This window comes from Saccopteryx leptura, chromosome 6 (genome assembly GCF_036850995.1).
Source record: "Saccopteryx leptura isolate mSacLep1 chromosome 6, mSacLep1_pri_phased_curated, whole genome shotgun sequence".
In the NCBI taxonomy this organism is placed as follows: Eukaryota; Metazoa; Chordata; class Mammalia; order Chiroptera; family Emballonuridae; genus Saccopteryx; species Saccopteryx leptura.
In genome coordinates this window covers 104,689,504-104,715,367 of record NC_089508.1, presented here as the reverse complement: position 1 = coordinate 104,715,367, position 25,864 = coordinate 104,689,504, and the positions used below count along the sequence as shown (strand labels likewise).

General features: G+C 42.2%; 1 protein-coding gene across 4 annotated transcripts in view; it reads right to left on the bottom strand.

Moving 5' to 3' along the window:
• Positions 1-25,864, bottom strand: part of NPAS3 (neuronal PAS domain protein 3) — a 923,046-nt gene that overhangs the window by 10,516 nt on the left and 886,666 nt on the right. For all 4 annotated transcript variants that reach the window (XM_066343094.1, XM_066343093.1, XM_066343091.1 and 1 more), the window contains 2 exons: positions 18,172-18,365; positions 13,705-13,811 (listed from right to left, as the gene is read on the bottom strand). In XM_066343094.1, the coding sequence (XP_066199191.1) occupies positions 13,705-13,811; positions 18,172-18,365 (301 nt within the window). The remainder of the gene's footprint in view (positions 1-13,704; positions 13,812-18,171; positions 18,366-25,864) is intronic.

Below are 25,864 nucleotides of genomic sequence, written 5' to 3'. Positions count from 1 at the left end.
CACGTTTGAACTGAATTTACACTGGTCAGTCAGGGGAAATTCTGGTGCAGCTTTATGGAATGTTGGAATGAAATAAATTTCACAACCAAGTCAGAGGAAAACACTGGCCTAAGGGAGGCACAGAATTGACTTGGCTGGAGCCAAACAGAGTGACAGCTTCACACAGACTGAAATATGGCCCCAAATGAAGAAGCAAGTAAAAACAATCAGTAATGCGAAACGGTACCATTAAATACCCACGGGAAGTGAGCTTTAAAATGCAGATGTTAAAAATGATACTTTAACCAAAATCTTGCCAAGTCGAAATTGATTTGATTTGAATCTGGATACTCCTGAGCTAGTAAAAGGGGGAAGTGCAGTAAATCATCCCTGAAATAAAGTGCTATGGATGGGAATGGTTTAAAAAGATGCCGGAAATGTGCAAAACGTTCTGCTATTGCTTGGATACGCATGGCAGCCGAAACTGCACACCCCCAGAAGCGCGCCAGCTGGCTCGCCACTAGAGGGCAGTGTGCACTCGTCCACATCTCCCACTTTTGGCATGTCCTTGTGTCTCCGTCTGCTAAAATGAAAAAGCTCTAACTGCTGTAATAAATTTGGCTAAATTAGCTGCTAAATGGTTATCTCAAGTAATATGTATTTGCATTAATCATCTTGCTCTAAACCAGAACAAGCCAGAGTCCTAAAGACGTAGTAAATTCATATTGTCCATTTAATTACGGCTAATAAGTGCTTCATATACAATAGTTTCATGAAGTACATTTTGATTTTTTTTTGTATGGGGGGAGGTGGATGAGTAAAGGGAAGTCACTTTGGAAAAGAGCTGTGTTTAGGGCTTCTGAAGCTCTTCCCATGGTGTCTGAGCCACTCTTCCTGGCCCTGAAAGTAATAAAAAAAAGAGAAACCTCCACGTGTTATATCAATAAACATATACACTTGAATACCTTTCCCCCATTCCTCCCTTTTTCTCACAGCACACTGAATGGATGGTTGTAAAATTGAATAATGATGTTTTAACAGTTGCTTGAAAAATCCTTGCTTTGACGAGTGTCAAGTTGTGGCAGCTGTATTCTGCAACTATTCAACAATTAAGGGTATTTTTAAGGCCCAGAACTATCTTCTTCTCTTGGTGCAGAGGCTCCACAGGTAGCATTGTACTCTCCTTGTGTAAGTGATTGCACGTCCTGCCACTCTGCATGCATGGCTTCCCAGGCTACAAGACGGCGTGGTGAAGCCAAAAGCGGTAAAATGCTAACTCTGCCAGTCAGCTCTCTGTCAAACCATCACTGTGTGCAACAAGACATGCTTTCATTCAGATCCTCCCAACCTGGTCAACTATTGACAGAGAAACGGTGGTGTGAGAAATTCTGCCCACTGTTTTCACAGAGAAAACTGGTAGACTCCAATCATCGATTGGTGCATAATTCTATCAGCTGTGTTTTTGGAACAAGGAATAATTTCAAATGGTTCTAGTATTTAACAAAGGCAAAGAGGCTATGAAACCCCTTTTATGACACACATGAAGGAAACACTGAGGTAGTAGGCCCCTGAGATGCTAGCAATTCTGGATTTCTGACCCAAAGCAGGCAAATTTAAAATCCATATATATTCTCAGAATACAGTGCATAGAAAGCATCAAAGCAAGAAAGGAATTATAGTCCAATTTAGGATGTGCAGAGTCAACATAAAGATCACCCCCTCTTTTTTAATACTTCCTCGTATTTAAGGATAATCAAACACACAAAGAAAGAAGGAAAATCTCGATTCTGAAAGGCACTGTCAGCAAAACATCAGCCTGCCTAGTGGGACCCACAGTATGCTATGATAGGGGAGGCAAGGCTTATTTGTTCAAAGACTGAAATTATGGTGTCATCTTTTTGAGTAAGGCAGCATGACTCTTGGTCTGTTTAAGTGCATCTGTGTTTCCTGAAAAGATAAATAGAAATTTAGTAGGCCCCGTGAATACTCCGTTCTTCATCCTGCAGGCTGAGAGCCAGCGAGCCAAGGGAGGAGGCCTACTGGAAGAGTCAGACCAGGCACATTTTGATGTAAGGAAGTGGTTGTGAGAGGACTGACAAGGATGGGAACCCTCTGGGCTCCTTGAGGAGTCAGGAGCTACACAAATGCCTCAACTCACCCTGGTGGATGCTGCAAAGCGCATCTGGAAGCCCATCCTTGGACAACTGAAGAGAAGTTTAAACTAATCCATTAGTTTGCCCCAGGCCAGCCTGACAAACAGAATTCTTAAAAGGTCAACACTATAGCATGGTCTTAGATTATGACTATTTCCTAAGGATTAGTGTTTCCTGAATGAGACCCCTGGGTCAGTGGGAATCTACACAGCTGGGGATGAGGCCCTGAGCCAGAGCCCACTGTGGCATAAACTGATGACCAGAATGTCGCCCAGTTGCTTCTGCCTTTCAGGAGAGCCCATAAAAGAGATCATAATGGAATTCTGTTTCTTCTAAAATGAACAAGGAATTTGTTCATTTTTTTTTTCTGGAGGCTCCAGAATATAAATTTATGACTTTGGGATGAAGCTTCTTTCTTCCTTTAAAAAAAAAAAATCATACAGGCAAATCAGCCAGCTCATCCAGCTGTGCCAGAGGCAGGACTGACAGCTTCTCCTGAGTTCATGTGGTCCTAATCAGCTCAAGAAGGAAAGCCACCTTGGTGCTAGTTTGAAAGAGATTTTTAAACAACTTGAAAAACACAAAACCTCTTTTGATTCCCTTTACTGCAGTGGCTATTGTTTTTATTTTTGAGTTTTAGCCTGAGATAGAAGTGAGAGGATGTCTGTCAGTTGAGTTCATAAAATCCTTTTTGAGGGGAGAACAAATAGGCATTATGTACCTCACTTATTGTGAAAGTCCCTTTAAAAATTGAAAAGAAATAGATACTCATCAAACCAATGAGCCCAAGAGTAATTTCATTAACAATGTGCTCAAACTAGTTAGAGAGGACGCAGAGAGCGAGAGGAAATATATATGTGGGTCAGGGTTTTAGTCTTATAACAGGACGTGCTCACACACTAACTTGGCACTTGTTGATTTATGCCAGAGTTTACTTTTGCTTTCCAACATTCTTGGTAGCACAGCCTGTGTGTCCCTCATTGACTTCACTGTTCACATCATAACATCTGTAGAGTTGTGCCTATAAAGTTGTGCTATAGGAATTTGTTTTTATTTAAAGATCCCCAAACATTTCAATGGCCTTTTCCTTGATTTTCTAGGGTAAACACAAACATAGTGTGGGGGTGAGTACTGTCTTCCCAGGTTCACTTACAATCCCAAAGGGTCCCATGTATAACTGAATGCCCCTGTCCCACACCAGGACTTGACTGCCATAGCTCTGAGGAAAACCATGACACTGTCATCAGTACCACCCCACCTGCCAAACAAAAGGTGCTTCTGAGTTACAAACTGTGCTCTTCAGAAGACAAAGGTGGCTCCATTGTGGGAAGAATGCACTAAAAAGAGCCTTACCTCCTGGTTGAACTGTTGTAGCCCTGCTCATTTGACAATTTTTGGCTATTAGTGTCACAACACCATTCACCCTTAACTGTGAAGGGGGTGGCAAATACAGTTAACTCAAAAGAAAATTGCAGAGAGCTCATGAAATAGAACATGTGAATGGTCACGTAAGCTTTTATGTCAAATAAACAGCTCCCCATTCCCCTCCCAAGGACTGGATGCTCAGTTTTATTGAATATCTTTTGTAAATGTCATCGGGTCTCCTGGTTTGAGCTTACTGGTCAGAATGCAAGAAATTTGCTGCTCGTAGAGAGTTACAGCTGCCCCCAAGTCTGCTGACTTCTTTTGCCGAAGCACATGACCATGGCTCTGCACAGCCATCAACAGAGGCATTTCAGTTTTCTTTGGGAAAACTTTGTCCACACAGATAGACTGATGACTGAAAGGACATAAAGAAAGCCTGTGTCTGTGGCAGGAACATAATTCTGTTAGTAAATCAAAACAAATCAGTCCAAGTTTGCCTCCAGAAATATGGAGAATAAAAGAGAACATGGTTTCTTCCTGTTGGGCTGTTCTACAAAATCAAAGCCAAAGACTCTAAATAGTGAGTTACTTGTGCCTTAAAAAAGAAGGAAGCAGTCTAATTCAGTTTGAAGAGGAGATGAAGAACACATATCAAAAGCGGCCTTTTACCAAAGTGTCTCACAAAAGGACATTTTAGTGGCTTGCATAGGCATTAAAAAGCTGCAATACTTGGTGTATTCAGGTAAGTATAGAATAAATAGGAAATGGTGAGCTCATCGGAGGGTTCCCACTTCACATTCACACAGCTGAACAAAGAGCTTCATTATCATCCCTGCGATAGGAGGACGCATCTGCAGCGCCCCCCCCTTCAGGCACCTTCATCAGTGGCTGCAGAGAATGGAGAGTGGACGCCTTGTGCTAGAAACTCAAAAATTATTGTTGAATTCACTAACGTGGAGTGTGTGTGTGTGCGCGCGCGCATGTGCGTGTGCATGTGAATCACACTTTCTACTTAGTACCACAGTTGGGTGCTTAGCTGTAGCCACTGGTTCTCTTTCTAAATTCACAAAACTGGCAGATGAAACATGAAAAAGAATACTGACTCTTTAATCTCTGCTCTTCCACCTAAGGCCCAAGGCAGGCTGACAGGGAACTTCATTCTGGAAACAGGACTTTTTTTTTTATAATTCTGGATTACTTTTTCCTCTGCTTTTGAAAACTGTGGGCTTATAGGGGAATGAACCTGACGGAGACTTAAAACAAGAACAAGTTTCTTTATCTAAAAAGTGATAGTCCTTGATGTTCTCAGGAAGGTCATTTTCAAAACCCACAGGAGAAACAGCATTAGAGCCAGAAACTGTGCATTAAGTGCTTTATTTACTTGCAGTGGAGACAGTTTTTCATTTAGAATTGCTCATAGGATCAACCAAGGCTTTGATGCTGTGCAGGCTTTTCTATAGATTTTGCAATTAGTGAGCTAGATGTCTTAAATTAGCAGGCATTCACAAATTGTGGGGTTTTTTTTCCTGTTTTTGCAAATCTCTGTGCTGAGCAATATTTGGTAAAGTTTAATGATATTTGATACTTAAGTTGAGTTACGAGCTCAAGGACAGAGACCCATGGATGTTCTGTGAACAACTGTGCCTCTTGTATGGATTTTCGCCCAACACACTAATGACAGGCCCTGCCTGAACTGCTATCTGTGTGATTTATAACCTCAGAAGAGGTTTCTTCCTATACCCCAGCCAATTGATAGATTTTTATTAACTGTTTATATTGAATCATGCAGAAAACTTTTCATTGACTTAGAACATGTCAATTTGTTAAGTTTAAAAAATAAATTCCCCTTTTCTTCATGATAATGTGCTGAATTGGAGACCAAAGCTTTCAAACATTGATGGTATCACATTCTAGGACAGGAAGAATCAAAGTAATTGTTGGCAGGAGTGACATCTGAGATCTAAGATATTTTTTCAAGCTGTTTGCAGTCCAGCTAGTGAGCTTCAATATCACGCATTCCTGCCCTTCTCTGCCTGAAGGAGTTAAGGACAGTTTTTAGCCCCACAGAGTTTGGGGTGTTTTTCTTTTCTTTTCTTTTCTTTTCTTTTCTTTTCTTTTCTTTTCTTTTTCCTTCTTCTTCAGGGATTTACTATACAAAGGAGAAGCAGTGAACCCTTCAGGATGGAATTAAGAAAGAGTTACGGCTAGGAAGTGAGGGAAATGGCGGATTTATTCACCCCTCCACTAAGTATAGTTTCTGAGTGCCTACTCTGAGCCAGGCGCCTGCCATGGGCCCACCTTCCTTTGGGAGTCTCATTTCGTCGCAGTGACTCCATTCCTCGTGCTGGTGGTTGCTGTAAGTTTGGAAAAGAATGAGATACTTGGGCAGAGAGAAGCAAAGGGAAGTCTTTGTACTGTGGGAGGTTATGGGAGAAGTTTTCTTCATTTTGAAACTAAAGATTGACTTTGAATAGGAGACAGATTTTTATCAGTTATTGTCACTAATACATTTGTGACAGTGATGACCATGACAGGAAGTGGTATGTAGGTCTAGGAAAGCACAGGAGGTCTGGCCTACGTGAATCCTTCTCCTCCCTTTACAGTGAAAGAGTGATGGAGTCTTGGGGAGGTTTCGTCTGAGTGCAAGGACAACACTCCAAAAAGGCAAAAGGGGTGAGGTGTACCGTATACTCAGATTTATCTCCCACTCTCAGGGACCCTGTGTTTCTGGGTATGGTCACTCCATGAAGTCCACTAAACATCTTTAAGAACCACGAAAGCAGCGAGGCGCAGGCCACAAAAACGAGCAAGGTAGATGCATTTCAGCTGACGTGCCCCACTGAAAATTCCAGGAAACCAGGGAGGATATAAAAGTTCAGAAAAGAGTTCAAATAACCTGACTGTTAATTAACCCTATATTTATGGGGGAGGGGAATGCACAAATTAAATCATTTGCTGTTCATTTGTGTAAAAAATAAGTTTGAGGATGTCATTAAATCAATTTTTTTTAAATATTTTTATTTATTGATTTTTAGAGAGAGGGGAGAGAGAGAGAGAGAGAGAAAGAGAGAGAGAGAAGGGGGAGGAGCAGGAAGCATCAATTCCCATGTGTGCCTTGACTAGGTAAGCCCAGGGTTTCGAACCGGCAACCTCAGTGTTCCAGGTCGACGCTTTATCCCACTGCGCCACCACAGGTCAGGCCTAAATCAATATTTTAAGGAACATATTTTTTAATTTTTTAAATATGTAGTTTATGCAAGATAAAGAACAAGGGGCCATTATAAGAACTAATGGAATTGATTTTAAATTAATTGTTTTTAGGTTAAAATGGATGATTTAGAAGTATTTTTTTTCCTGACCATGCTTTATAAGAGGAATTGGTTATTTTCTCTCAAATATCAGGTGTTTATTTTTATTTTATTTTATTTTGAATTTTGAAGAGTTTTACTGAAGGAGGAGATTTGTTACATATGCCGGCCACATATGGCTGACACAGGGCAATTGCAGACCCAAATCGTGTGCCAGGTGTTTCTTTTTAAAATAATGAAATCAGCTGATTGAAATAGTAATAAGAAAAAAACTCAAGAATCCATGTTGGAACTGTATTGGGATATATCAGTTAAATTGAAGTTCTGGCAAACTCTCTGAGAAGAGAGAGAAGATTTTATATGGTTGGTTGTATGTTGTGCCCTTCCATAAGCTCTTCTAAGCCTGGTCTGCCCTTAACCCCCTCTCGCCCTCATATCTCCTGCTGTCGTGGCTCCCTGCCACCTGTTTCAAGGTCCAGGGAAAAGGCCTCCTGCGGGGCTCCCCCCTCTTCTCTGGGTGCCCCCACCTCTGGGGTTTAGTGTTTTGTTTGTATATCTTAATAGTCCTCATTTTTTGCCAGCTTTTCAAAATTGGCTGTTTTCATGCTATCTTTTCTATTAGTGTGCAAGCTTCTTGAAGGTAGAGACTATACACTAGTTATTTTTGGAACCTTACAGCAATGCCATAAAGCTTTGTCTATGGTAAATACTCACAAATGTTAGATGAACTTGAATAGGAAAATGGAACAGGAACATTCATGCATGTAGTCAAGTACACATGAACATATTAACCTGGGGGAAAAAACTGAAGGCCTTTTAATTTTAAGTTGACTATTATTACTACACTGCTCACAAAAACTAGGGGATCAGGGAACGTGCAGATACTCCAGCATCTTCAGGCTTTTGTATAGTGCATTTTCACCAATGAAATCAAAGTTGGTTTTGCATCTCATTTGCGTAATCAAACAGCTTTCTTTGACTTATCATTTGCTTTTCTGATGTTCTTGTTTAAGAAAAATATCAAATGCTTCTTTTTTTATAGCCTCATAGTCATTTTGAAATATCCTCTAATTTTTGTGAGCAGTATATTTACACTCAACTCTCTCCACTGATATTCAAAACTCTACATCTTTGCAAAGAAGTTCATCTCTTTAGCAAGTACTCACTCATTTCATTTGAGTCACTGATTGAGATGCCCTGAGAACCAGTTCACTACTCATATTTTACTACTATTAATAAATTTATCCAATTGGAAAATGAAGTCCTTAAATTCTTAGCTGATTTATATTTACTTTTACTCCATGTAAAACAATACCTTCTAAATACTAGTATAGTCAGGCCTCCTTAAGCTTTAACACTTGTGAACTGCACATCCAGGTTCAGCAAGCCTGGGCGCAGGCCTGAAGTTCTGCATTGCCCTAATGCTCTCTCTGCAGCAGGGGCACTTGTGGTGGTTAGGCCCTTTCTGGTCTCTGTTCTCTGTATTTGCCTGTACTTGGATTTGAAAAGCCAAAATCAGCATTTGCAACCTCACTTACCTCCTCTCCTATCCCCTCGCCCCCACTCCCTGAGAAAAGATATAAATTAATGATACTAATTCACTCCTGCATTTTTTGTCTTTTGATAGCCTTTTAGTTTGTGGACAGGCACATAATATGGGCTGACTTGGCTTTTGAAAAAAGTCAGGCGTGGCCACTATTACATGCATTTCCTTCCATGGAAATTTTCATATTCATATAGAAAAAGAGGAAAAATCATTTGCTTTGGGGGGAAAAGTCCAGCCAATGATTAAGTTGCAGCTAAACCCCTGAAGATTCAGCCCTAAAAAAGGCTAAGATCCGACAACAGGAGAGTCCCGTGCTCTCGCATTTACCCCGCCCATCAAACCTGATACCTTCCCTTCTCCCTTCACCCGAGCTTCCTTTACTGAGTGCAATGGCAGCATCCCCAAATCAACAATTAAATTCCCCCTTTGTTTGTGTGGCAGATGACAAATGCATGGAGGACATCTTGTGTTTCCTAGGCAGGCAGGGCACTTACTTTGATTGATGCTCCGTTGTGGAAAAAAAATGAGCTGGGAAGGAATTACAATGGAGGGCCTGCAGACTGGAAGGGGATATACTAATTAGTCCTGCATTAAGCAGTCCGCTTGCATTGGCGATGAGACGCCTTCGGGAGGAAAGTGTAGGGGTTATTGATGCAAAACAGCATGGAATGCATTATGCCAGGTAGCTGTGTGTTCGTTTTGTTAGGAGGTATAGAATTTAGTAATTAAGAAATAAACACGTAGGCTACCGTATTTTTTTTAACACCCTCCAAATGTACTGGGCAGACCATGCTTTTTAACTCTACATGATGTTAGCCCCTCTCTTTCTGAAACAACCCTTCCGGCCTTTCCTCATCCTGCATGGTTCTAGGAAGGGAAAACAGCCACCAAGGTCTACTCTCTGGATTCTTTTCTCTGAAGTCCCACAGCTCCAGAGCCTTGAGCCTTGCTGGTGGCACACACATTGTAAAGGGAAAGGAAGTTTGCCCTCAGGCCACTCTCTTCAGGTTTTAGAGAGTTACTGCTGATTTGACCAGGGAAGAACCCTATGGGTGTCTCAACACAAATTCAGCATCTTCTGCAGACAAAAGGCTGGATTAAACGGGACTCAAGAGAAATGGAGAGCATGTTTCTCTGTCCGGGTTAGCATCTGCGGTTTGCCCTCTGTTTTTCAGGCTACAGTAGAGGGGAGAGTAGTAGATGGTTGTGCTACTCCATTCATATTCAAGAATACTACAGATGCTCTAGGTCACTGTGATGGCAACTCTAGGGTGACATGACTAGTCATCTCGAGGCCAAGACCTCCTGAGCAATGGAGACCTTGAGGGCGGTAGGCAAAGATGCTCAAATAATCGCTATTATGAATGGTTTCAAATTCAAACCCTGACAAGTGAATCTGATCAACTTGGCCTGAAGTGTCAATGAGATTGCCATCTGTGACTTCAGTGAAGTTATAAAAAGAAAAAAAAATCACAGTGTGAAGAAAGAGGACCTAAAACCCCCTTGGTTTTAGAAACCAGTGTAATTTCACTAACTCATGATGTTGGTATAGGTGATGTGATTTTTAGTGACTATTTATGTTGAAACCCAGTGAACTATCAGGCGTTGCATGCTAACCTAATGGGAGAGTAGATGGTCCAAAGTTCTTGGTGTAATTTATTCAAGTTGTCAAATGCTGGTGGAGCTGAAATTTCCTTTTCCTTTTCTTGTCCTGGAGACAAGTTTGCCTAAGGATTTGCAGATGCCTATGCTAGGGAAAAAGATAGAAGTGATAGAGATAGCATTTTGGATTATCAAAATTTATTGACTCTTTTTTTTAAAGTTTTATCCATAAACTGGAGCACAAGACAGACATCAAAGTATCAGAAATATTATCAGATAACTAAAAACTATCTTTCGTGGACAGAGCCAGGAACTGTGCCAATAGCTCTAGGAAGAAAAGCTAAATAGTTAATGTGGTTTATTTTTTAACCATCCCTTTGTTTTAGCATTCTATCTTATTCTTGAGCTGATTCTGTGTCACCATGACCTTCTCCTGCCAAGAAGGCACAGTTGAGGCATCCTTCAGTAATAGCCTAGGGCTTTGGACAGCGAGATGCTGTGCTGGCTTTTTGCCTTTTCTCCCAATGTTTACACATCCAAGACTTATTACATGCTCTGTCATTTTATTATGGGGCTGGCTTTCGTTAGAGAATTAGGTAAACATGGGACATTCCATCATACAATTTTAGACTCAATCTCACTTTATAATGACGCTAATGTTTATTGTACGAAGCGAAATGCATTTGTATATTTTAGTATTTTATTTTGGTCACAGAATACAAAACCTTACATTGGCATCAGTTTGATGTGTGTGTGTGTGTGTGTGTGTGTGTGTGTGTGTGTGTGTGTGATTGAAGATATTAGGCACTACAAGAACACTGAAATTTCAATCTGATTAGGATCAAAATTTTTCAGGATCAAAACACTCCTTTTTCTCTCCCTACAGTTTTACTAATTGTGTGCTACTTGACATTGTGGAGTTATTCCTCAGCGTGATAGCTAAATATGTGAAGTGTATTTTACTGTGCAGAATTATCAGCTCATTCTGTTTGTTTTTCATGTGTTTAAGGTTGTTAAAAGAACTTAAAATTAGAAGTCATGTGTATGAGTTGAAAGTGAACTCAATCATTGTTAGTAGGCTAAACCATAAAGCAATAGCCAGTGTGTCAATATCAAGTAATGAAAAAAATCACAGAATTTGAAACCATACCTTTCCTGTTTATTAGTTGGCAAGATACCAGAAAAATTAGGAGACCAGCACAATAGTGAATGGTAGAGTTGTTTATTTCTACCACTCTCAAATGATTTGGTTACTGAAAATGAGATAAAAGTAGATTGGAAAGAATGGCATCAAACACATTCTATTGGAGACCTTTGCTTTATGGGAAGGAATGAATTGCCCTAGCTCACTGTATCCACGGAATTGTGTGTCTCCAGGTTGTAAATCAAATCCCAGAGAGAAAGCATTATGTTTTTCAAATAATAACTGAGGATGACAAAGTTCTTTTTGTCAGTGTCAGGTTTCTGAATTTAGACTTCAATTAAGGTTCCCAAATGAAAAAGAACCCCTTTCCACCCACACACATGTATACTGTGACAGTATCCTATAAACAATGTATTCATTTTTAATGTCTGGTTCTCTGGTATATATCGGTCCAAAAATATATATCTTCTAAAGATTCTGATTTTTCCTCATTTTCTCTAAATTCCCAGCTACAATAAAACTAATATTTCCTTTCAGGAAAAAGCATCACTCTTGCCCCCCCCCAAATTATTGAAGAGCCATCTGCTTCTGAAATACACAGTACCTATTCATTAACAGCACACGTGTGTCCCCTAAACCCCTGGTGTGTGAAAGCAAGGCACAAGGTATGCACTCTGCTGAGAGAGAGCCTGGAGCGAAGGCTTGTGGGCAGGCTTTTCCTGGAGACATGGTGTACACAGAGTTGATACTGAACTTGGTCCCAGGTCATTGTTGCTAATGCAGGATCAAAAATACAGTACAAGATGCTCCTACTCAGAGACTTTGGCTAATTTACTGTCCCTGTCCCTCCATTATCCTTTTAAAGATCTGAGTTTGAAATAAGCAAACAACTGCAAAGGAGAGGAGAGGTCTGAACAGCTCTCCTCAACCACGGTGAGAAAGAGGAGAGGAAGAAAATACAAAGGCCACCTGCTGCTCACTAAAACAGAGCTTCAACTCAAGATGTACCATCTTAACCCTGGCTGAGTAGCTCAGTCAGCTAGAGTGTCGTCCGGAAACACTAGGGTTGCGGGTTTGGTCCCTGGTCAGGGCACATAAGGGGAAGCAACCAATGAATTTACAGCTAAGTGGAACAACAAGTGAATGCTTCTGTCTGTATGTCTCTCTCCCTCTCCTACCATCTCTCTCTAAAACACCCTCCTACCATCTCTCTCTAAAATCAAAAATCAATCAATCAAAAAAAATCTACCATCTTTTTATTTATTTATTTTTTATTTTTTTCTGAAGCTGGAAACGGGGAGGCAGTCAGACAGACTCCCGCCTGCGCCCGACGGGATCCACCCGGAACGCCCACCAGGGGGCGATGCTCTGCCCCTCCAGGGCGTCGCTCTGTCGCGACCAGAGCCACTCTAGCGCCTGGGGTAGAGGCTGAGGAGCCATCCCCAGCGCCCGGGCCATCTTTTTGCTCCAATGGAGCCTCGGCTGCGGGAGGGGAAGAGAGAGACAGAGAGGAAGGAGAGGGGGAGGGGTGGAGAAGCAGATGGGCGCTTCTCCTATGTGCCCTGGCCGGGAATCGAACCCGGGACTCCTGCACGCCAGGCTGATGCTCTACCACTGAGCCAACCGGCCAGGGCCAAAATCTACCATCTTATTTGTGGGCACCTTGCATGCATTTAAAACCAGAGTTCAGGACTGGGCTCAGAACCTTCTAGAAAGGAAGCTGGTAGGGCCCTCCTCTTTTAGGACAAGTCTATAGAATGATCATAAAGAGGACTTCTGGTTGGAAGAATACAGTTCCTTTCTAAGAGGTCTACCAGGTCACCTTATGGAACTGTCAGACCCCTTCCATGTACAGAGTGCACAGCCCAGCTGAGTCCGATGAGGGAAAACACAAGGGCACTGGTGTGCAGGGTACTACTTGGCCCCGCCACAAATCTGCTGGTCCTGCTTTGCTTAAATGTCACAAATGGTAGCTTGGAGGTCAGTGTGCAGGTCAGGAGCTGGAAACCAGAGACCAAGAGCTGAGATTAGGCTCCTTCTCCCAGGAACCCAGAGACGGAGGTGCCTACTCCACCAAATAACCCTCTTTCCAGAAATACCGCGAGAAGAGACCACCTTTGGGAGCCGCCGAGTCCATACCAAGCGCTCTGTGCCTGCTCCAGGGCTTCCCCCTCACCCCTGCTTCGTGGCTAGTCAAGTAGGAATTTTATAGGCTCTGGCCTGTTTGAACTTGTCTTCTCCCGTGTATATTTGGAAACTGAGACCACAAATTTCAGAGTGGAAGTTCCTCCCTGGAAAATGAAAGGGTCAAGAAAGCACTTAAGACAAAGGTTCCACCATCACTTCATGGGAGAGAGAGCACAAAGGACCTCAAAATCCTGGGTGAGCATCTAAAGATCCAGCAGTTTCTCTGGGCCTGAGGTCCAACTTTCAATCTAATTCCATCGCAAGTTGAAGTGATTTATGCCTCACTTTTTCTCACTGCATGCTGACAGTCACCTCAAATGTACACAGGAGACATGAAGAGAGAAATCGGCATTGAAACCAAACAGGCATCAGAGAGAGACAAAACCCGCCTGCTTGTGCTCGCACATGGGAGGTACTTACAGTCCAAGTGACTGTGCCTGATGCCCTCGACGTCCTCGGCGTGGATGAAGTGGTAGCATCTCTTCCCCACAATGTCCACAGGGGTCAGATCCATATAATCACTGATCCTACAACAAGAAGATCAGACTGGGATTCAGAAGGGGAGAAAATACAGAAACTGTCAGAGACTTAGAAACAAATCTACTGGCAATTACATTACCCCAGAGAACCCAGGAGGACTTGGCACTTTGAGGGAAAACCCTTTATATGTAAAGATTATTTCTTTAATGAACAACAGACTTTTTTCAAAAGTAGAAAATGTGCTGGATCAAGCAATTGTGTTTGAATAATTAGATAGGATTTTCTTTTCTTTTTTTTTTTTTTTTGCATCTGAATACACATTTAGGCGACATAATTCCATGGAATTATTGAGAATCAGGAACAATGCAAGATCCTCATTAGAGGCCAAGATAATTCAAGGTTACATAATAAAATAAAAATATGTTATATTTATACTAAGTGATTAGAGACACCTTTCATTTAAACAGATTGGTCTTCTTTTGGGTATTTTCATGAAAAAGGGCTTCAACGGCTTCTTGGCACAAAGTCCAAATTGACATTTCAAGAGATATAATTTAAATGCCGAGACATACAGATGCCTGGGGGTATTATCTTTTTTAGTCTTTCATTTGGGAGCCCAGCATCCACTCCTGGCCCTTTTAACTGGTACTTTGTGGTAGATTCCACACAGAAACTTTTAAACCATTTCAGCAGCTTGTCTAGACCCATGCTCGACATTATGTGTGTGTGCCTCTGTCACCGACTAGCAGACGTCAGGGTCCTCAGGCAGGAGCCCAGGAAAACAGAACAAAATTGGAAAGCATGTTGGGAGAATCTGCCTGGTTTACACAAGCATGTCAAAATGCCTATTCTCCTCCTCTCTTTCCATGTAGATTCATTATGGTCAGTCCAAAATAAAACAGATCTTTTGTTTAATTTATTCTCTTTAATGTCCCCTTGCGTTTTGTGGTTTGTGACTTATATATTCAAATATGAAGTGACTCTTTAGAAATGACACGTTTAAGAAACTCATGAGCTGACTACTGGGGAGTTCAATATGACTCCCAAGGCAGGAAAATAAGAAACAAAACAAAAGCAGAATAATACGGAGTATAATTAAAACACACTACCCAGTGAGTGTATTTCTCAGTGTCTAACAATATAAATCATATTTTTTAGCTAAGTTAGAATTTGGGGCAATAAAAAGGAGTATTTTTTTCAGGATTCCATGGTTTTCTTGTACAAAACAGATTAGTTGATGTCTTCCTGAAACCATTAGCTGCTTTCCCAGCAGAGCTTGCACCCCCTTTCTGCAAAAGAGGGAACAAGGATGTCATTAAAAGGCCCTCATTGGTGTGTCTGAAATTTGCCAGCTCCTCTGAAAGCATAAGATGTCAGCTTTGCCGGAGGCTGTCCTGGGGACTGCGGAGACGAATGGTCTGTAGAGTCAGGGATCAGCTTTGGTTTCTAGTTAGCAATTCCCTAATTAAACAATAAACCCCAGGAAAAAGCCACTTCATTCCTTAGGGAAGACGTTTCTTTAGTTTATTTTTTATTTGAATGAAATCCTTCCAAACGATTGAACCACTTCTCTGTACCAGAGCCTGTGACCATGGTGAATGTGACCAGCTCAGGGTTCAAAAAACCTTGACTACATGTGTCAAAAGCCCCAGACCAGTCTGATGACCTCTATCAGAATCAGAATCCGATGGCATCTTGTACCCCGAGCCTCAGTTTCCTTATCTGTAAAACAGCCTAAGGGGTTGGTGAGGGGATTAATAATTACAATGAACACAGCAAAAACCTGACACATAGTATGCTTCTCCTTTAGATTGAAAGTTCAGTGAACTTTCACACAGGTATTTTTAATTACTATCATCTTCAGTTGGGAAATAATGCTGTATTGTATTGGCTAATAAGGGGTTGTGGACTTTTTTTTTAATGGGAAGAAAAGAAACCTTTAAAGTGGTCACAGAAAATAATCTCAATTACTAGAGTGGCACCATAAGGCACTCAGGTCCCTGGAGTATGTCAAAAGAGTTAATCTGTGATAATAGGAATGAAAATTAAATGATGGTTTTGGGATAGGACAGTCACTGGGTAAATGTTAAGTAAATAAGATGACCTCCATGTTTTTGGAGAGATTGGTGGAGTGGACATGTTTTCAAAGAAGTAATAACATAGTTCATCCTTGGGCTATTCATCTGCCTCCCTGGGTCTGCAGCATTCTTCATGTAAAATTCTTGAATAAATAGCTTTATGGGTTGTAACTGTGTTCTTCATGGATGCATATGTTCGAAAGGGACCCCTCGAGGGTATTCTGACCAATTCCTTACCATCTAGCCTGAAGAGAAACAAGAGACAAGGAATGCAGGGGGACCCCACAGGATGTCGCTGAGAGCTTGGTTTCTGAGTCTGGCAGGTCAGTCACTTAACCTTTCTCTTTAAGCAGAATTGCCTGAGGAGGATTGAGACAATGGCAAGACCTATCTCACAGCACTGTCCAGAAGCTTATGTGAGATGGTGCATACTGGGTGGGCCAAAAGTAGGTTTACAGTTGTTTGTGTGGAACACAATGCAACAGTTAATAAATAATAATATAAGAATAAACTGTGTTTCATGTACTCACAATTGTACACTTATTTTTACCCCACCCTGTATAATGAGCTTTGCACGTTGCCAAGTGTGTAGTAAGTGTTCCATTGATGTTAGTCATCTTTATTATTACTTGCCAACTCGAGTCAGTCAATCACTCTGGCTGTCTTTCCTGATATTCTCTGGCCATTCCAGAATACCTTAGATAGAGCCAACTATATGGTCACGATGATATAAAGGTTAATAAATGCCACCAAAACTTAAACAAATTGATGTAGAGTCAGTTATTAAATAATAGTGACAGGTTCATGGTATCTTCTACCCCACTGAACACGAAGAGCAGGTGGATACCTTCTCCTACCGGGAATTCTTTCTTCTGAATCAAATCTTGACTGCAAATGGTAAGTGTTTCTAACTCAGCCTCAGCACCTTTAGCTCTTCCCAACAGACTGAATGCAGATGCTGTCCACCGGCCTCTTGGCTCGGCCCTGGAGAGGTCAGTTACCCAAGCCGCTGGCCAGTCTGTTCTTTCATTTTTCCTCCATGGGCACTCATAGGGCTCGGTGAACACATACTCCATTTAGGCCTGACAGCACTCCATGACACAAAAGCACCTTCTCAAAACTGACTCAGCTATTCTTCCCGCAGCCCGAGGGATGGAAGCATCAGTCAAAGCACCTCGCAATGGCCAGCGCCCACACAGCTCCTTTTTGCCCTCTCCCCACACCCGCGACTCTCTCCTCTCTAAAGTGGTTTGATGGTGAGCTGGTGACTTCCAGGTTAAAGAGCTGAGGGGCACTGTCCCATTTCCGTGTTCTTTGCTTTGTGCTTAATAAAAAAAAGTGAGCTTTTAACCAAAGGCTAAAAAGTCCTTTTGGAAAAGCTCAATCTTGAGGAAGGACTGCCAAGTCATTTACACAATGAGTCATCCTTCTTTTAAATTTATGAAAGTGAGAATTAGAAAGTTTTATTTAATATACGTAGAAAGCCCCAGACCACTCTGATGACCTATATAAAGATCAGAATCCTAATGCAATCTTTTTTGTCCTTTTTTCTTGGTGGGGGGGCTCCACTTCTCATTGATTCTTTACATGTGATGTGTCTCCCCCAAAATCATATATTAAAGCCCTTCCCCCTTTGATGGTATTAGAAGGCAGGACCCTTGGTTTAGATGAAGTCATGGGGATAGAGCCCTGTGATGGAATTTGTATCCTTATTAAGAGAAGAGACCACGGCTATCTGTCTATGTGAGGACACAGCAGAAGGCAACCATTCTTAAGCTAAGAAGAGGGCTCTCACCAGGAATCTAATCAGCCTGCACCTTGGCCTTGGACTTCCCTGCTTCCAGGACCAGGAGAAATGCACGTCTGTTGTTGAGACCACCAGCGTATGGTAATTTGCTGCAGCAGCCTGAGCTAAAGGCAACATGCTTAGCGCCTGTGTGAACACGACAGGGGTGAGGCTGGGCCCTTACAGGAGTCCGAGAGAGTGTCTGGTTGAGGCAGCATGAGATACTTTTTACTGCATCATTTTCCCAATAATGTCTCAGCCCTGCCTTCCCCTGGGATGTTTGGCCAAAATGGGCCATAATTATAGCACCTGGATGTCTGGGTATCCCAATTCATTCCATTGTTATCCCTCATGTAAATCAGGGCATCGGTGTAAATTTTAAATAAAAAGCATGTTTGGTGTCACTCCAAGCAACTATTAAAAGTAGGATCAGGATTTATAATGAGCCTCATTGGGAGAGTAAAATCCTTTAGCCTGCTGGAAACACCAACCCTCCCCAATGTGCAACACCCAGCAGGGCAAATGGAAACAAAAACCAAGTACCTATTTTCACAGTAAATGATATTGAGGTCCATATTTACTCGAGTGACAAACATATGGCAGTCGATTCTGACTTCATTGATTGTAGGGGGAGGCAAGGCGTGTGCCACAACCACAAGGCCCATGATTTGGCTGGGGACAGTCCTCCCGTGGGACAGCGACACTCTCAGTCGTAGTCGGCCTGTTATGTGAATCACCTGTAATGGAACAGTAAGTACAGGACACAGTCAAATTTACATCTGGGATGCAACAGAATTTCTTTCTTTTTTTTTTTCACAGAGACAGAGAGAGACTCAGAGAGAGAGGGATAGATAGGGACAGACAGACAGGAACGGAGAGAGATGAGAAGCATCAATCATCAGTTTTTCATTGTGACACCTTAGTTGTTCATTGATTGCTTTCTTATATGTGCCTTGACCATGGTCCTTCAGCAGACCGAGTAACCCCTTGCTCGAGCCAGCGACCTCGGGTCCAAGCTGGTGAGCTTTGCTCAAAGCAGATGAGCCCACACTCAAGCTGGCGACCTCGGGGTCTTGAAGCTGGGTCCTCCGTATCCCAGTTTGACACTCTATCCACTGTGCCACCACCCAGTCAGGCAACAGTATTTCTTTTGAGAAATGCAAAATTACATCTGGCACAGCCAACATTAGCTTGTATCTTTTGTAATCATAACGGCTGTCAAAGTGCCCTCAGTGTCCTCAAGGCAAGCGACAAAAGAGAAATATTACACTCTGAGCATTTCTCAAGGCAGCATTATTATTATGCTGTGCTATTGCTATTTTTCAAGCACTTTTTTTTTTTTTACATTTAGAGAAGTTCGTAAGCAGATAAAATGATGAGAAAGTTGAGCACTGAGCTGCGGAAGGAAACATTTGCATTATCAGCCCTTGTTCATGGATGATGGCTGTTTCTCTGCACCGAGTGGAATATCGTAGCCATCTTCTTTCAGAAGTGTGGCTCAGAGCCTTCCTTCATTTGGGGTTGCTATTGCACAAGGGCCAAGACTCCTTTGAATAAGAGACTCACAGGTGGTGACAGGAATGGGCCCTCTCGAGCACAGGAGCCCCTAGGCAGCACTGATTTGCCACAGTGCCCATGAGGTTGAAGGCCAGAGGACCTGGCCCTTCATTCCTTATTCCTTGGCCTCCCCCTAAAGCAGGGTTAGAAAAAACCACACAATTTGGAGAGCTTGTTTTGCAGAGACAGGAAGTTTGTTTTGCAGAGACAGGAAGGAGAATATTGGGCTATGATTTTCAGTTTTCTAGCTGAAGTTCAGTGGTAGTCAACCTGGTCCCTACCGCCTCCTAGAGGGCGTTCCAGCTTTCATGGTGGGCGGTAGTGGAGCAACCAAAGTATAAAGTACAAACAAAAGATAGATTTAACTATAGTAAGTTGTTTTATAAAGATTTATTCTGCCAAATTTAGTGAAAATCCGACATAAAGTACTTGGTAAGTAATTATTATTATATGCTTTAACTTGCTGTAACTCTGCTTTATAAATTTTATAAAGTAAAGTTATTTCCTTACTTTATAAATTACCATTTCTATGGAACAGGTGGGCGGTTAGAAAATTTTACTACTAACAGAGATACAAAAGTGGGCGGTAGGTATAAAAAGGTTGACTACCCCTGTGCTAGATAATGCAGGCTACCCAGAACCAAACAGAGGGTGTCTTTTGAAAAAGCTCTGCTTGTAAACTGCATATGGAAGAATGAGCCACGGTGTTAACTTCATCGAGGATGATGTTTTGGGGAAAGAAAATCACGACTGGGTGGAAAGTGGGAAGGATTTGTGTGGCTGCGCTTTGGGATGATGAAAGTCGGGTGTATGTGTTTGGGGGGGCAAAGACAATAGTGTGTGTGTGTGTGTGTGTGTGTGTGTGTGTGTGTAAAGACAATAGTGTGCGTGTGTGTGTAAAGACAATAGTGTGTGTGTGTGTGTGTGTGTGTGTAAAGACAATAGTGTGTGTGTGTGTGTGTGTGTGTGTGTGCACGCGCGCGCGCACGCGCGCGCATGTGTATTCTAGCTGCGCTCCCAGGACTCCACTACAGTGTGGGAGGCCCTCTCAGACCAGGTCGTAGAGGTAATCGCTGAGGTTCACTGGACCCCAGAGTCAGCTGAAGGCTAACCGAGTTTCCACAGTTGGTTTGCCTCTCCAACTGCATCCCTGAGCAGCAAACCGTCTTTTGAGATTTTCCTTTTCCTTCTTTGCCATAAGGAACTGAAGTGAGAGACTCTGGCCTCCTAGGAGCAATAAGATCTAGTGTCTGTTCTGCTTCCTAAGGGCTTGACTGGGAATTCCGTTTCCATTTTGTTTTTGTTTCCCTTAAGTTATTCAGTTTTCCCAAAGCGAGACACACTGCTGTCAGTCAGGAAGCAGAATCAAAGCTGATGGGCTGCCCTCGGAGTCCTGGCGTCCTCAGTCCTGCCCCTTCCCTGTCCCCCTTCACATCTGTGCCCAGAACTGCCCACCAAAACGCCAAAAAGGAGGATTATTTAAGTATTTCAGGAGCAGTTTTTCGACCACCCACATTTGAAGTTAACTAAATTCATACTTAATGCACCTTTGCTTTAAGCTTTGGTCAGATGAGCTCCTTTATGAATATTTGAAAAATTTCCTAGAGGCAAGGATGCTAAAACACCATCACAGATGCTTTTTTTTTTTTTTTTTTTGCAAGACCTCATTAACTAATAAAGAAATAGCTAAAAGAAATGGGATTAACTTCACAGGAGGGGTGTTAACAGTTCCTGGTCCCCCTCCCAGCGAGGCTTCCATAGCTGCTGTTTATCCTTATCTGTCTTGTATTATCAGGAGCTCTCAGATTCTTGGAAAAACAGACCTATAAATGCTCGGGAAAATACACACCCAGAAATGATATGCTAAGTAAATCCCTGCTCGGTACTCGATTCCAAAGTGATTTATAGGTGTCTGGACTAGAAAACACTTTGGGGAGGCACCCAGGCTACTGGGCTGATCTGTCTGCATGTCAGAGCTACCTGGCCTCCGACTCCAATTTAGCCTCTGGCCATCGAGGGGCCACTGGGGGGTCAAAGTTGGGTCCAGCAGGGGTCTTGATTGTCATTTTCGGATTGTTCCCTGGGCAAGTCACTTAGCCCCTCTGCACCTCAATTTCGTTTTCTGTGCAATGGGGATCCTAACTATTCTGCAGTTATGTTATGAAAACCAAAGGAGATAATGGAGACGCACTCCTTCTCAATTGTAAAGAAGTCTGCCAATTTCATTATGATTCTATTCACCTTTAAAAATATCAACTGAATAATAAGGATAAGGAGAAATTATTCATTTAATCTTGACCAAAGGTCTAGTAATGAAATATGAAAATTTGTGATCCTTTCAAATAATAATAATATTTGGGAGAAAATTTTGAAGGGTCTATTTTAGGTCCTTCTCTTGTCACGTTTTTATGTGAGGAAAGCGGCTCTGGAGAGGTCACCCCCGCACAGAGTCAGCTGGCTGGGAATGGTAAAAGAAAGAGCCGAGAATCCAGGTTCCTAGGTCCTGTTTGTCCTTTCAGCTTTATCCCTGCATGCATTTCACGTGCATATTCATATTGAATGAAACATCTGCCGATTTACTGCCTTCAGTAATCTGTATGTAAACCTTTAAGTAGACTTTATTTATAATCAGAAGCTCAGGTATTTCAAAAGTCTGAGAAATAACATAAACTCAGAAGAAGAAAAAGAAAACTAAGAAAATTACCAATGCAGTGATTGAACAGTTGTCAAGAAATGTCAGAGACTCAGTAGGTGTGTTTGTTCATATGCACATCTGGGGGTGAGGGAGGGAAAACTCATGAGAAAGGTTAAATGATAGTTGTTAGATAATTAATCTTTTGGTTTTAAATTGGTATGTTTTTCCAAATCTATTTCATTATGCCAACAGTTTTGTTCCCCCATGTCACAGCTTACGTTCAAATTTTAGAAACATGTCTGATAGCATCTATCCAAATACATAGATGTTTCACTTTGTGGTTGCTCTTAAGGCCAGCAAGACAGAGAAAAGACTGCTGTCAGACGCGGGTTCAGAGCCCAGCCCTGCCACGGTGTAGCGGGCGCCATGATGCTCAGAGAACTGAGAGGACCTGCTTAGTTTCCAGGTTGGTATATTCGGGATTAAAAACCTAGTACAGAGATTTTATTTTATTTTTAGTTTCTAAAACATTATGCACAAGGAAGGGATCTTGCAAGGTTCCAGGGAACAGATCAAGGTGAATCAAAGGTGAACCTGTCCTCAGTAAGTTTACGGATGACATAGTGGGTGTAGATATATCAATGGAAACTGGTGAGAAGAGAGCACCAGGACTTTGAGCCTGTCTCATAGGATGATGATGATGATGATGATGATGATGATGATGAAGAAGATGACAACGACAACGACTGACTAAACGGTAACTGGCAATACAGGAGCAACCAGTGTGTGGGTACAAGCAGTGTGGAGATGGAGATTCTCCTGTGCACATTTGTATTTGAGCAGCCTGGGGAGATCCTGGACAACATGTGCAGGGGAGAGTTGAAAAAAGAGGCGGGATACTTAAGAAATAATAGTTTATGGTTTAGCTTTGAAAAAATTTTTTTTGGAAGTGACAGTTAAAACCAGGAAATTCAATGGAATTACTGATAGAGGAATCAGAGGATGAGAGAATAACACCAAAGGCATTTCCCCCCATAAGTACCTGAAGCCCAAGGCGACTCATGTTTTTCTCTAAAGTGAGGTTCTTTTGCTTCATAATAATTACTTTTGTTAAAAAAATAAAAACTTGCCCTGCTGGGTAGCTCAGTTGGTTTGAACATTGTCCCAGTACACCAAAGCTGCAGGTTCGATCCCCAATTGGGGCACATACAAGAGTCAACCAATGAATGCATAAATAGATGGAGAAACAAGTCAATGTTTCTCTCTCCTTCACTCTCTCTCTCCCTCTCTCTCCCTTCCTCCCTTTGTTTCTCTCTCTCTCTCTTTCTCTCTCAAATCAATCAATAAATTTATTTTTTTAGAAAAATGAAAATTTCTCAAAGCTCTTAGGCCCCTTATCTCCAATCATGATTCTATTCCAATATAAAGGCCACGCTTGCCACACTGTCACCAGTCTCGGTGGTAACGTCCCAAAGAATGGGTTGGCTTCCTTATCAAGTTAAGTAGGGGAATGGAAAATGATTTTGAATACAAATATATAAGCCCAAATACTCATACTATGTCAAGAGCCATAACGTAATAGCTTTAAAATGAGAGGACCATTGTGGAACAGAAATAACACTGACTTGGGAAACAGTCCTGGATCTGGGAGCGCTGGTACCTCATTTGGCTAGGGCAGCATTTCCTCAAATATAAAATGGAGGCTGACAGGCAGGCAATGATACACAGGGTCTCACTGAGTTCTAGGGAATTGTGTGACCTCATGCTCAACAGAGTGGCCCCTACTGTGCTGCTGCACCACTGTACCCCTTTTTTCTCCATGGTGGGGTGGGAGTTTAAGTACAGTTGCAAATTAATAAAGGCAAAGTATACTTCAAGAATTAATCAATAGGATTTTTATGAGTCACAGTTGAGTTGGAACAATGTTTTGGTTTGGGTATCAATACCAGGTAAAAATTACCTCTGTGTTTTAAAGTTTCATCTTAGTCTGGTCTTAAACCTAATCTATACACATTTTTTGAAAGTGATTTCTGAGTCAAGAGATTCTTTGCCCCTGAGCTCAATTTTGTATAAGAGCTCTATCCTCACTGAGCTTCTGTTCATTGTTCTTGTTTTATCATAAAGAGCTATACAAAAATGTTAAAGCCATATTTTAGTAAGCACTGTACCCCACACTGCCCAGCCCTAGCTCCAGTGAAGCCAGATGCACTGGACTTCGGAGTTGAAATCCTACTGTCTTTGATAAAAATGTCCCAATTAGCATTATTCATCAGTCCATGTTGAAGAAATCATTGTTTGACTTTGTTCTCTGACACGAGCGGATGTGCACGCTGCTGTAAGCACACGTCCGCAGAGTTCAGGATGAGTGTGGGAGTGCTAACCAGCCACGTTTGTGGACAGATGTATATTTCTCTTCCTGCCATACGCTCCTTTCAGTCGTCTGTGAGTGATAAACACCTAGACGTGCTCCGCTAATACCTTCTCATACACAAGCCCATCACAAGGACCTTGATAAAACCTCCCCTCCTCCCGTACTTAAGGAAAGTCCATGACAGAAAGATACATCTGGAAGCTATTCTCCATCTTTTAGGAATAAATCTTGGTACAAGTAATATGAAACGTTTTCTTTATCAAAAGGAAGTGCTAAGTATTATGTGCATTATTTTCCACATCTAATGTAAAGCAGAGACTAGGGCTCAGCAAATGGGGGGGAAAGCCGCAGGCATGAAAAAATTATGGATTCCCTCAGTTTAGAGCATCTTCAGAGATTTTTCACTTGTCCTATAAGGGAATCTAAATTTCCCTCAAAACCTGAGCTTCCTTCTGGAACTCTGGTCTTTTTCTGTTTTATTCCCTGGTAGAAGTCAGGTGTAGTATACAAATCATCAAATCACTAACTGAGGTGGGAAAGTCAGCTAATTATTTTTAAAAGATGGGGGCTCTGAGGTGCCCTATAACCTGCTGAAAGATAAGGGCTTATCAGAGTCTTCCAAACTTAAACATCCAGCTTACTGAATAACAATTTAATCCACACTAGTGTGAGAATATCAACCTCATGCAACCTCATGTAAATTACTTCACGTAAATTTTTAGGGGGTAGGTTTTCCCAGATTTAGACCAGATTGATCACAGGTTGGAGAAGCGGCCCAAACAGGTCTCTGTGCCCCTGTCTGCCTGACTCCTGCTGCCTAGGTCTTTGCACAAGGCCTGCGGGATGAGCAGGGATGGTGGTAGGAGCTAAGAGCAAGTGCTATGGAGGAGAGGGCTCACAACAGGAGGAGGTGCCTCTGGGCCCTCTGAGGGGCAGAAGAACCGTAGCATCTCATTTCCCTTTCCTTTCTGGAATCTCAGCGTTTATTTCTAGTAGATGTTGTCATAATCCACACTGGGACTTTAGCAACAGGGCATAAAAAAAAAAAATGACAGAAGAGGGAAAAACTGACTTCTAAAAGCAGAGCTAAGATTGGGGGCAGGTGAAATTCAGGGGGACATGAAATTTGGCAGGAGGTGGGTGACAGTGTAGAATTCTTCCAGGGTATGGAGATGGCTATTGATTCACATAGGAGGTGGCAGTTTTTCTAGGAGTTTGTCCCTAAGAATTTCCTAAGGTCAGGGATCTTCAATATTGGCTGGGTCGGTGGGGCCAGGACCCAGCACTTACAGATAGAAGGCCAGCAAGAACTAGAAAGGGTCTCAGAGTCTCAGGAGGGCTTGATGCAAGGCTGGCTCTGGTGGTGGAGAACACAGGGGACTGAGAAAGATTCTTGGCCAAAGTTAAGAAAGAGGAACCCTGGCTGAAGCCAGTCCTTTTGGATAAAAGGACTACAATGAAATAGAAAGTTGTTAATCCCAGGGTCTTACGGTCTTCCATTTGGTTTTAATGCTTGGTCCAATTCCCTAAGGACTCAGTGAACACTTCAGGAAGAAAACACATCTGAAGCTGTAGGTATGGCCATCCCATGGAAGACAGGGGAAGGAAGGAAAGCAGGAGCTAATTTCTGCCCTATCACTGAGATACTAAGGTCCTAAAAGACAACAGACCCA